The sequence below is a fragment of the Neofelis nebulosa genome, chromosome 3 (genome assembly GCF_028018385.1).
Source record: "Neofelis nebulosa isolate mNeoNeb1 chromosome 3, mNeoNeb1.pri, whole genome shotgun sequence".
NCBI lineage: Eukaryota > Metazoa > Chordata > Mammalia > Carnivora > Felidae > Neofelis > Neofelis nebulosa.
This window is the reverse complement of record NC_080784.1, coordinates 144,376,171-144,388,456: the sequence shown is the minus strand read 5'-3', so window position 1 is coordinate 144,388,456 and position 12,286 is coordinate 144,376,171. Positions and strand designations below refer to the sequence as shown.

The following is a 12,286-nucleotide window of genomic DNA, read 5'->3' as shown; positions in this document are numbered from 1 at the left end:
AGTAGTCTGTTAATGTAATTTTGTTTTTTTTCTAAAATAGGATTTGCTCTTTGAGTTTCCCTTCCACTCAGTTGCTCTTGTGCTGGAAACTCTCGTGTCTAGTCCCCTCTAATATGCATAGGGATCTATTTCTAAACTTCCTTAGCTGCTCTGAAAAGAAATCTGCTTCTAAAGCAGTGTTGTATGATTTCTCATATTCTACAAGTAATAAAACAATTCACAGAAAACATGCAGATGAACAGAAAAGAGAATCTGTTCCTCAGGGCTGATTTCTTAGATGAGAACTCAAGAACCTACTATTTACTGATTTGTGTATTTGGCTGACTGTGGCTGGGAATTGACAGAGAAAGTGAAGAAAGTATAAATGTTAGAAGGGAGTCTCTTACACCTCTCAAAGACATTCGGTGTTCAGGTTTGTTTCTCTGGCCTAAGGCACCCTTTGTTTTGCCTTTTTGCTCTGCTTCATAAGAGGTGTGGCCTCTTAACGTTAATTATAATGGACAATAAGTTATAATTTATGGGTGCCTGAGACCAAGAAGCCTCTGGGAGTCTTCATTAAAACAACAGCACAATGACAACCTCTGGAGGCATGATATTATAATGATTAAAAGTTTATGTACCCTTATCCACATACACAGATTAAGTTGTTTTTTTAAGTCCCCTCTTGTACGTGGAAAAATTTGAAGGCACATCAAAGTAAAAAGAATACTTATAACCAACACTCTTGTACCCATCTCCCACCTTCATCACCTCTTAACGTTTTCCCAATTTCGTTTCACTTATTATCTCTATTGTTTTCCTCTTGGTAGGAAAAACTTTAAAGCGAACGCGAGATAACATTTTACTTGCAAATATTTCAGTAAACACCCCCAAAATTTTATAATAACTTGATTGACTATTACCGTAAAGTGGACCCACAGAACAAAAAAATGTTTTCTAGCTGTTACGGCTCTTCTAAGGTAAGAGCGTAGAGTGGCATACCCCCAGGACGAGTGGAGGTGGGGGTGGGAGGGACTAGACCCCCGGGTAAGGTTTATAAATTCCTCCGGAGCCATCAGGCATGCGCAATCCAGACCCCAGAGTTGCTAAGGCCCCAAGGAAGATAGAGGCTCCGGATAAGACGAAAGCCAATCAGAGGACTCAAAGGCTAATCAGTTAGCCAATCCAGATTCTAGAGTGCATCAGATGCTCATCATTCTGATCTCTGTACCAGTATCCAATCGGAGAGCTGGCTGCTTTGGGCGGACTTTTCAAAACAGCGAAAACAAAACAAATGGGGACCTTTAAAAGGTGCAATGCGACCAGAAACCGTCTCCTTCCGCCTCTCAAGCCTATCACTCCCTGTCTTTCCCCTCTCCGGATCAATCGTGGAAAGCCGACGCCCAGATTCCACCCTCCGCCCAGGGACCGAGAGGGAGGGATGGCTCGGCCAAGCAAAACCGAGCTGAAGAGGGCACAAATCCGGCTGGGGACAGCAGTATGGGGTGGGACTCTTTTTCAAAGTCTTTTGCGATAGCCGCGGATCCCTCCGCGGGGAGTCACGTGCCCCGCCCCCTTGGGGGCGTCGAAAACTCAAAACAAAAACAAGGGGTTTGGTTCGGCCTCCGCTGTGGAGGCGGCGGTGCCCGCAAAGGGCCAGGGTTAGAAGGGCCGGCACTGCGCCCCAGCCGGAGGGTGGGCGCACGGGTAGCGGGATGAAGCTCCGGCTGTGAGGCCGAGGCGGAGGTGGCAGTGGGGGGGGTGGGGAAGGGTCCGATGCAGGTCCGGGGTCACCGCTGAGGCGGCGGGTCCCCGACCTCCGGAGACAGGTTCGGACGCCCCCGCCGTGCCCAGTCCTCACCGGACCGTGACGCCGCGGGCCGGTTGAGGCTCCTCTCCGGCACGGTGAGTGGGCTCGCCCGGGCTCGCGGGGTTTCTTTGTTTGTGGTTGGGACGTAGTAGGGGGATGTGGGAGTACCCAATCGGCCCCGGAGCGACTCCGGTCCTGCCCTCAGCCCTGCCCCGGGGGAGTGAGCACTGAAGACGGAAAGATGTTGGAAGGAGGAGTGGTGAGTCGAGGAGGCTGAAGACAATTCTTTAGTTGCAACCCACCCCCATTTTGTCACGGGGGCTCGCTGGGGTGGTGCTTCCTGGATTGACAGCCCCAGGGCTCAGCACGGTTGAGGAACCTGGGATCAGTGGATGGACGGGTGATGTCCAGGCATGGGGTGGGCTGGACTTCTGTCCCCCGACTGGGTGGGCCACGCCACCCCACCGCTCTCACGGATCGGGGTCTTGCCACTCGGGTGGAGCGGGGATAGGCGCTGCCGAAGCGGATGAGAAAGCTTGGGGACTGAACTCCAGCGAGAGGGGCTTCAGGAGCTGGGCTCCCCGGGAGAGGCGGGGCTCGGGAGTCTCCTCCCTCCGGTTCTTTGTTCAGTCGCGAGACTTTCTTTCCCCTCCCCCTTATTGTGTAAAGCGCCCACTCCCAAGACCCGCTGCCTTAGGTGCCCCGGGTGCTTTCCGCGGGCAGAAGCCCCTCCCCCCCACGGCTTCAGGTAGGGCGGACGGACACTGCCGCCCCAGGGCAGTTTCCGGTTTGTGAAACCTCCGGGAGGCTGGGGCTGGCCGGTCTGACCCAGCGCTGGCCGGCGGACGACAGCGCGGCCCCTCCTCCTGCCACACCTCCCTGGCGGTGGGGGAGGATTGCGCCGGGGTTCTGGAGGACGTGACTGATCCCCTCATCCGCTCCTACCCAGGGTGTGCTGGGGCGTCTCAAGCTTGAGGTATTGACCCCAGCTCTTTTTTTGCCCACTCCCCACCCCCTCCCCAGGATACCTACTCTAACTGTGGGTGGTGTCTTTGCTGCAGATGAAGGATTTAGGGGCAGAGTATTTGGCGGGTCGTGAAGGGGTCCAGCTCTTCGGATTGTTGAACCTCTATTTAGAACAGGAACAGAGATTCCAACCTCGAGAAAAAGGGCTGAGCTTGATCGAGGCTACACCGGAGGTAAGCTCCCAGAAAAGATGTCTTGCTCAAACAGCTGATAGGGCTTGGAAAAGGATAACTTTTAAGTTGAATCAAGATTAAAGGCTGCAAAGTTTCTTAAGATAAAATTTTGTCTTTCTAGAGTACTAAGATAAATCTTACAATCTTATGCACGAGAGTGATACTAACCCTCGAGAAGTGTTTCTTCAAATGTGGTACCTCCAACCTGCAGCTTCTGGGGTGGGGGGGGGGGAGACTCTTACGTCGGAATTGAGTAGTTCCGTTGTGGAAATAACCTTTGCCCGTGAAATACTTCATAGTAGGGCCTTTTCTTTATTAGAAAAAACAAAAATCTAATTATCTCCATTACAAGGGAGTTATATTTGCTATAACCCCTGGAAGTGACAACAGTTTTCTGAAGCTCTTCTGTAATGTAGGTTTTAAAAAAGCAGTGATATGTATACATATTTTGTACCTGAAAAGGTTTGTAGCATTAAATGATTCCACTCTTTCCCCCCATATTCTTAAAGGTTAAGGGAAAAAATTACTCTATTTGAATCTAATTGTGTGTATTTATCTAGTTCTAAGAAAGTCATAACTTTGGCTCTTGGTTTTTATTTCAGGATGATAACACTTTGTGTCCAAGATTGAGAAATGCCAAAGTAGAAGATTTAAGGAGTTTAACCAACTTTTTTGGATCTTGCACTGAAACTTTTGTCCTGGCTGTCAATATTTTGGACAGATTCTTGGCTCTTATGAAGGTATTTAACCAGTGTGTGTGTGTGTGTGTGTGTGTGTTTTGTTTTTGAGAGAGAGAGAGAATAAGAACGAGCAGGGAAAGAGCAGAGAGGGAAGAGAGACAGAATCCCAAACATGCTCCATACTGTCAGCATGGAGCCCAGTGCAGGGCTCTGAACTCAGGAACCCATGAGATCATAAGCTAAGCCAAAATCAAGAGTCGGATGCTTAACCGACTGAACCACCCAGGCGTCCCTATATCTTTATATTTCTAAACGTAGTGCACAGCACAGTGCCTAGGATACAGGGGTTCGATAAATGTTTGACAAGTGAATGTAATTATGTCACTGTGCATAAACATTTTTAATTGGAAGTGTGATCTTTAGTGCCAGGTTAAGAGATTACAGAATTAACTGTGTTGGATTTTAAGTTTGGTTTTGCTGTACCTCTTCTATGCCTTCTCTTTGCAGATGTGACAAAATGAAGAACACTGTTTTTAGGTATTCCCTATATACGTATACAATTCTCAAAATAAGGTTTTCACATTTTCATCTTTCATCACATTTTCTGTTGGAGCTTAGGTATTTTTAATACTGAAACATAAATTCAAGTATAGCAGTATGTTAAAGATGACCTACTGCCTTCCCTGTGAGAAGTCTTTTCAAAGAGGGGAACCATAGTCTTATTAACCAGCTACTGTTAGAAAAATGTGGCAATTCTTCTGCCAATAGGATTGCTGTCAGCTGCTGGGTCAGTTTTCAGGGCACTGAAAAGAAAAGGGCAGCCATCTGTCCATGGCAGCTTTTACATATGCTCTGTTCTGCACAACTGATGCAATATTTCTCTTGGGCAAATTTGCACTGAAATGTAGGATGATATTTAAAGATAAGTAGAGAAGAAGATAAAAAGATAAGTTACACGTATTATTTTTATATTCAAAGAAGTATATATCGGAGTTGAAAGGCTTAATTTATTTTGGGGGAGATTGCACTATTAGGAATTTCATGTTTGAAATACAAAGTATAATTCAGTGTTAGAAACCTAGCTGTTAAATTTGCATTTAAATTACTTAATTTAAATGCTTAAAATGCCTTTTTTAAAAAAGAGGAAGTTAAGTCAGTTTAAAATGTAAAAATGATTAATTATAATTGTGAATAAGGGTAAAGTATTGGTATCAGATTGTGTTCTGTCTTAAGAGTTAGGGACGTCATCATATTAAGTGTCGGCTTTACTGAATCAGAGTGACAGTTGTTAGAAGAAGCTTTTTGTTCTTTGCTTTTCAGGTGAAACCTAAACATTTGTCTTGCATTGGAGTCTGTTGTTTTTTGTTGGCTGCTAGAATAGTTGAAGAAGAATGCAATATTCCATCCACTCATGACGTAATCCGGATCAGTCAATGTAAATGTACTGCTTCTGACATAAAACGGATGGAAAAAATAATTTCAGAAAAATTGCACTATGAATTGGAAGCTACTACTGCCTTAAACTTTTTGCACTTATACCATACTATCGTACTGTGTCATACATCAGAAAGGTCAGTGGGATTAAAAGTAAAAATTTTGTGCTTTAGCGTTCCTGTAGCTAACAGCTGTAATGCCAGTGAAGTTTATATTTTTACTTTTCTAAACTTTCAACTTGGATTTTCAACAGCAAGTTTTTAGAATCATTTAAGTCTTTGGAAGTTTAATAAATAAATATTTTGTCCTACCTTTTCATTGTATAGGAAAGAAATACTGAGTCTAGATAAACTAGAAGCTCAACTGAAAGCTTGCAACTGCCGACTTACCTTTTCAAAAGCAAAAGTAAGTTGATTTCTTGCTTACATAGGTCTCGCTGTTTCTGTTTTTAATTTTTAAAAAAATTTTTTTTTTTTTTTTTTAATAGCCATCTGTGTTAGCTTTGTGCCTTCTCAATTTGGAAGTAGAAACTTTGAAATCCATTGAATTACTGGAAATTCTTCTGCTTGTTAAAAAACATTCCAAGGTAATTGATCTTCAGTTCTTATTCTTTAAAGCAGACTTGTTACCTAATTTATCAGTTTTTTACCCCTGTGGTGATTTAAACATTAAATAATAACCTTATGGGCCTTTTACCTTTTCCACTTTTGTTTTGTACCTCATGTGTTGACGTTCTCAAAATGCAGCTCTGACCGACAGTATTAAACCGGAAGGGAACCTGATCACTTACCCTAGCTTCTTTCTATGTTCAGATGTTGTATCTTCTCTGGTATTCTCACTTATTGATAACAGTGTTCTGCAGTGCAACATGCAGATTATTCAAAAATACATACTAGTAAATAGACTTAGTAAATATACTAATGGCAGCCCGTTACATCTGTAGGGCTGAATCATTATCCCATTAGTAGCATTACCAAAATAACTTGAACAATGTTTTTCTTTTTAAACCTCTTTAAGCCAGCTCAATAAGTTTTGCAGTAAAGGGTGTTAGTACTAAAAGGAGTGCCTCAGGGTTCTGTTAGCACAGAGGTAGGGCAGACTGTGAGAGGCACTATGACTGGGAGTCTCATTGGACCAAAAAAATCTTAGACAATGAAAGTTTGGGTAGCAGAGGCTTGTGGCCAGAAGGTTGGTGGACTAGAAGAGTTTGGGAATCATTTTAAGGTTGGCTTATAGTTGGAATGTCTAGGTGATAGTCAGAAGCCAGGAGTAAGGAGATCCAACTCAAATAGTGATTTTGGAAGCCAAGCATGGAAATGAGACAAGGAGTCATGAATGACCAAGATTTGAACCTAATGATGGGGAGAATGTTGACCCCATTGAAGGAAGCTTGAGAGACACTAATTTGTGATCAAATTATGATTTTGGGTATTTGTATATCTTTCAGGTAGGTAGATATTTAGCAGATATTTGGCAGCCTGGAATAAAAACTCAGAAGGTACATTGTAGTTGGAGATTGAAATATGGAATTTCTCATGAAGAAATAATAGAAACCATAAGAAACTTGTGGGAGTTCTTTGTTTAGGGGTCAGTTGAAACTCTGGGTTTTCAGTGTTGGTGGTTTTCCCCTTAAGAGTCCAGTGAAGGAGGGTACATGAGACAAGTAAGTGTGCCGTCAGGTTGGAAAAAAGTTACCAACAAGGAGGTGGCCAGGAATATTGAATTTAGATGAAATGCCCAGTATAAAAAGAATTGAAGGAGGCTATTCTATACCTAGAGGAGATGTCAGTAGAAAGAGAAGCTAGTAGTAGAAGCCAGATTGCAAAGGGGTTAAGATGTAGGTGGATTAGGTGGAAATGGAGACCACGATGATATAAAATTATCTTCTGTTTGTGGCAAAAGTATTTGTGAAGTGTTTTGTTTTTAGCAGATGAATTCTAGCTTTCATTTAAATAATGAACTTACTAGTTTTAATCCAAACCTTTTATAATAACGTTATCTGGAAATATCTTAAGTGAAAATTGACTCATTAGTAAATTGGGGCATTTCCCAGTGGTGGAGAGGCTATGCCCTTTTGGGGAAATTCCTCTTCTGCCATATTGCTAACTTCCCCATTAGCATATATCTGGTGTCTTTAGCAATCCGAACAATGCTATGTCACAGAAACCTAAATCATGTTACATTCCTTTCATTGAGGCTATTAAAGAATATACTTAATAATTGGCTGATTAGCAGACCTAATGTTTTTAGGTCAGTGTATTTTCTTAAAATAGGCAAAGCATTTTATTAGGTTCTGTGTAAATTGTTTGTATCTGTGATGCTCCTCCCTTAAATCAGCGGTTACCAAATTTTGACTGCTCATTCGAATCACTTGTGGAGCTTTAAAAAATCTTGATGTCCAGCTCACATCCCATATCAAATAAGAATATCTGGTGGTGGGAGCCAGGCATCAGTATATTTTAAGCATCACAGGTGATTCTGAGATATTTAACTTCTTCGTTAAAATATTTTTTTCCAGGTTAATGACACCGAGTTCATTTACTGGAGGGAGTTGGTTTCTAAATGCTTAGCTGAATATTCTTCTCCTGAATGTTGCAAACCAGATCTTAAGAAGCTGGTTTGGATTGTTTCAAGGCGCACAGCCCAGAACCTCCACAACAGCTACTATAGTGTTCCTGAGTTGCCAACAATACCAGAAGGGGGTTGTTTTGATGAAAGTGAAAGGTAAGCAGGTTCCTTGACAAATTAGACGTCCTCAGAGTAAGTAACACTGATTTTACACTCAAAATGGAACCTGGCAATACTACACAGTATTAAAGAAAGCCAATAGCATCATCTCTTCAGCTGAGAAAATTAGCTAGAGGTAGTTTTATTAAAATAGGTGAGGATTTAGTGATATGCTCCCAACCTCCCCCCCTCCCTTTTTTTTTTCGTTATTAAAAAAAGCAAAACATGATGCTCTGTATTCCATCTCCAGGACTTGTAACTGGAAGTTTGTACCTTTTGACCACTTTCGTCTATTTTATCCCTCCCTCTGTCAACCACCAATATGTTCTCTGCATCTATGAGTTCTGGTTTTTGTTTTTTTCATTCTTAGATTCCACACTGAAGTGAGATCATACAGTATTTGTCTTTCTCAGTATGACTTGTTTCATTGCCTCCCTTTTTGAAAACTGGTTGTTTCACATCTCCCTTGCTCTCTGAAATCTAGTTTAAGAACAAACAAAACCTGAAATGGCTTTACCAGCTTTTCAGGGTTAAATGACCAGAAAAGGGAGGGAACCACCACCACTAATGTGGCAGACTTATGTAGATATTTTTACGGTTTTGTCAGATGCCATTGTCTTGCTCAGAGTTCATTTTCGTTCATAAAATGAATACTTTTATTAAATTTGATTGTTTGACCATCTAGAAATAACGAGTTTTATTTTCACAGTTTACTGGTTTCTTGGTTTGATATTTGAGAGTAATAGGGATACAATTGTTAATGCAAGAAAGATATCAAAACCATGTGATTGAAGATATGTTGTCCTTAGTGTCCATTTATTGGATTTAAAGTGGTTAGAATTGTACTTAGTTGCTAATATGTATTAATTGGCACAAGAATAATAGTTTGGCAGATGGTAATTTATCTAAATCTCTTAGAATCTATATTTTCTAAGATTACAATAGATTACAATTCATTTTAGGAAGTCCTTATAAGTTAAATTTTGTCTCTATAAAGTTTAAATTTTGATACAGAAACCCTGAGACTAAAGATACCCATTTAGCAGTTTCATTTGGCCTGTAAAACCTTTAAGTATTTTCTAAATAATGGAATCTTCTTCTTGTGTCTTGTTCTCCCTTTAGTGAGGACTCTTGTGAAGATATGAGTTGTGAAGAGAGTCTCAGCAGCTCTCCTTCCAGCGATCAAGAGTGCACTTTCTTTTTCAACTTCAAAGTGGCACAGACATTGTGCTTTCCATCTTAGAAATGTAATTGTTCTGTGTCAGAATTTAAAGTGCGTATACAGGTTTCAAAGCAATAAATGGGGGAGTAGGTAGTTTTCTGGTCCATCCCCCATCTAGGCAGGAATCGCATAGACTAGAATACCTACCTTCTATTTATTACTCAGATCAGATCTGGCCTATTTTCATATTTAATCCTAAGCCATCAAATGGGTTAGTGCCTCGTAAACAATTAATGTTTTACACATTGGCACTTTATTTTTCTCATTGATCTTTAGCTACTTGGGGGAGGAGGGAAGGTGCTGATACCTTCAATTTATTACTTTTCAAGAAGATTTTTAAAGATGAATAGTGTAGCTTATCTTAAACTTTTTATAAAGCCTTCACGTGTCTTTCTTTAAACAGATTGGGAGCATAAAAGTGCTTCCTCAGCAGGGACATTGGATAATCCTTTAATGGTTTATCATAGATCTCCCCTACTTTCCATTCTCAGAACAGAGAATATACTCTTAAATGTCAGACAACTTTTTTTGTTGCTTTGTTGTTTTCTAAATGATCACTTACTCTCTGATGCAGACTCTATAAACTTAGGAATTATAATAGTGACATTTCTGTGAATTTTAGTATATAATGTGTTAATTGAGGTTTCTGCTAAAGCAGAAATCATTGACAGGCTAGGGTTGTTAGATAGTTGCATTTCTAATGCCTAAGTATTGTCAGACTATAGTATTATTTTAATGTTATTAAAACAATCCATAATCTATTAGTTATGCATGCATCTATATGAAAGCAGTACAGGAAGTTGAAGAGAACTATAGGTAACTGGAATGATAAATGTTGATCTTTGTAGCATATTTTATTTCATTTTCTTATATTAAAAAAAAGTCTGCATGATTATGTTTTATTCCCTTTATAATTCACGTTTCAAAAATATTGGTATTAGTGTATGGGTGCCAAGACTGAACATGAAGTAAAAAAAAAAAAAGTTAAGTGTTTGTAGCATTCTAGTTTTAAGCATATCCGTGTGGTGGTACAGCCATGAGAATAGGGATTTACAAACTCTGTACACTTGGGATTTTGTACAGAGAATTTTTTTTAACTTTATAAATTGTATATGAAAATGTAAATCTTTAAAAATGTACATAAAAATACTGTATTTTTTTACCTTGTGTGTGTGGTAGTCTAGTCATTGCATGTAAATATAATTTATTGTGTATTCTGTTATTCTAAGTAATACATTGATGACTTTTTAAATGGTCAGTCAACATCCACTGGATGTTTTCTGAAGTGAATCTTTTTGAAGTAATGATAGATTACAACTCAAAATAAAAAGATTAATGAATTATACTCTTCGTCTGCAATCTTATCTTAATTTTTTTGGCAAAAAGAAAAAGTGCTTGCTGTATTTCAGTGGGAAGGCTTGAAGTGAGGCTGGAGTGCCTCCAAGGTAAGCTGTCTATCTGGTTACCAGAAGTCCTCTAGGTAATATTTCTTCATCACAGTTTGGCCCTCAGCCTTGGAGATACTGAAAGCAAATCTGTCACTTGAGAATTGACCGCTCTCTGGGGTGGACTTATATTAAACAAAAGAGTGATGTATTGACCTGAATGCCTATTAATTTATAGCGAAAGGCAACAGGTATCAAGTACACCGGAATACTCAGGTTGGGAGATCGATAGTTTCTTTCTGCAGACACGCCAAATTCTAAACAGAAGGTTGCTTGGCAAATAAACACGAGGAGTGTTATTATGACTGACCCTGCCAGCCTCTGGCTCTTTGGACCTCTTTTTCCAAGACTTAGGCTTGTTTTGAAAGTCATGGCGTGTGTGTGTGTGTGTGTGTGTGTGTGTGTGTAGGAACATATGTTACCCGTCTAGTTAATTTTGCAGACTTGTTTTCTCTAGTTGGTTAGAAAATCAGATCTACTAATGTGGTTTTCATTTAATACTAATACCTCTTCTCCCTTGGAGATAGGGCCATGTTTTCCTAACCCTCCTAGGGGTGACTCTTGGCTTGAGGATGACCTTCTCCTTAGGTAATTTGGGTAATAGACAATATATTCTGCTTTCAGATTTTGATTTGTTGAAACATAAAAGGTATTGGTGGCTTTTTCTAAATCTCAAAACCCTCTTCATTCAGTTCAGGATTTCACTGCTTTTCTTACTAGATGCTCTTACTGTGAATTTGCACACATGGTTTCATCTGTTCCCCTTTCTGGCTTTCAGTACGTTTGGTCTAGCTGTCTTTACTGAGCTCCCAGCTTGTTTTTTCACAACTGGCCACCCCACTTGCAAGTTTTTGAATACTCCCAAACCTGCTATTCCTGTATGTTTATCTTGGTGAATAGGTATTCCATTTACTCAAGTTGGAAACTTAAGGGATATCCACATCTCCTACCTCTTTACTGGAGGTTTCCATTTATATGATTTCATTTATACTGTATAGCTCTTTGTACTACTCTGTCTTCTCTTTTCTGCCACTGGCTTGGTTGAACCCTGTACTTAACCCTGTACAGCAGAGTCACTACAAGATCTTAGTCATCTCCTAGGATGTGGCATGCATACTTCATTGCTTCTGCTGCCTCATGCTGCTGTATCATTGCCTGGTCCCTTGGTCTCCACCCATTTGGCCCTCAGGAAGAGAGATTGAACAAATAACATGTTTTAATCACCTGTCACACTCAGTTAATATTCAGGTCAACTATAGAGGCATTGGTTGTAGAATTCATGACAATTTTAACCAGGTTTTTTTTTTTTTTTTTGTCAAAGATTTGACTTTTCCCTTCAATTCCTTTTCTTTCAACACTAAGTTCTAACATGATGTTCCCCCTTGCCTCCCACCTTCCCCTGTGCACATACAAATTGCTAGCTTATTTAGGCAACCCATTTTTTTAAATTTATTTTTTTAATTTTTTTTAGGCAACCCATTTTACCAGGTTCTTACATGGACAAAGACCATGTACTTTGCATTTGTCACTTTTGAACCAAGTTTCTCTAATTATTTGTACCAGAAATTGGTCAACAACTTACTGTTTTTGTGTTTAGCAAATCAGGTTGTGTGGTAGATAGTTTCCTAATAGCTAATGATTCTTTCCATCCCTATGCGTACATGCTGCTCTTTCCCGTCAAGAGGTGGAGTCTGTTCCCCTTGAATTTCAGCTGGCCTCGGGCCTGGTTTTGCTTACCAAAGTGCAGTGGAAGAATTTCAGTGTATGTCCAACCCTAAGGCTTTAAGAAG

The 12,286-nt window shown here is 40.4% G+C and overlaps 1 protein-coding gene across 3 annotated transcripts; it reads left to right on the top strand.

Annotated features, from left to right (window-relative positions):
- Positions 1-1,569: 1,569 nt before the first annotated feature.
- CCNG2 (cyclin G2) lies at positions 1,570-10,396 on the top strand. Of its 3 annotated transcripts, XM_058722183.1 has the most exons (9): positions 1,570-1,884; positions 2,739-2,765; positions 2,851-2,988; positions 3,591-3,728; positions 4,989-5,239; positions 5,429-5,507; positions 5,590-5,688; positions 7,621-7,826; positions 8,952-10,396. In XM_058722183.1, exons 3-9 carry the CDS (start codon positions 2,851-2,853, stop codon positions 9,070-9,072), a joined length of 1,032 nt encoding a protein of 343 aa, XP_058578166.1. In that variant the 5' UTR covers positions 1,570-1,884; positions 2,739-2,765; the 3' UTR covers positions 9,073-10,396. The 3 variants fall into 3 exon arrangements, with proteins under 3 accessions (XP_058578166.1, XP_058578165.1, XP_058578164.1); XM_058722182.1 differs by lacking the exon at positions 2,739-2,765 and having other exon boundaries at positions 2,813-2,988; XM_058722181.1 differs by lacking the exon at positions 2,739-2,765 and having other exon boundaries at positions 1,571-1,884.
- Positions 10,397-12,286: the final 1,890 nt, after the last annotated feature.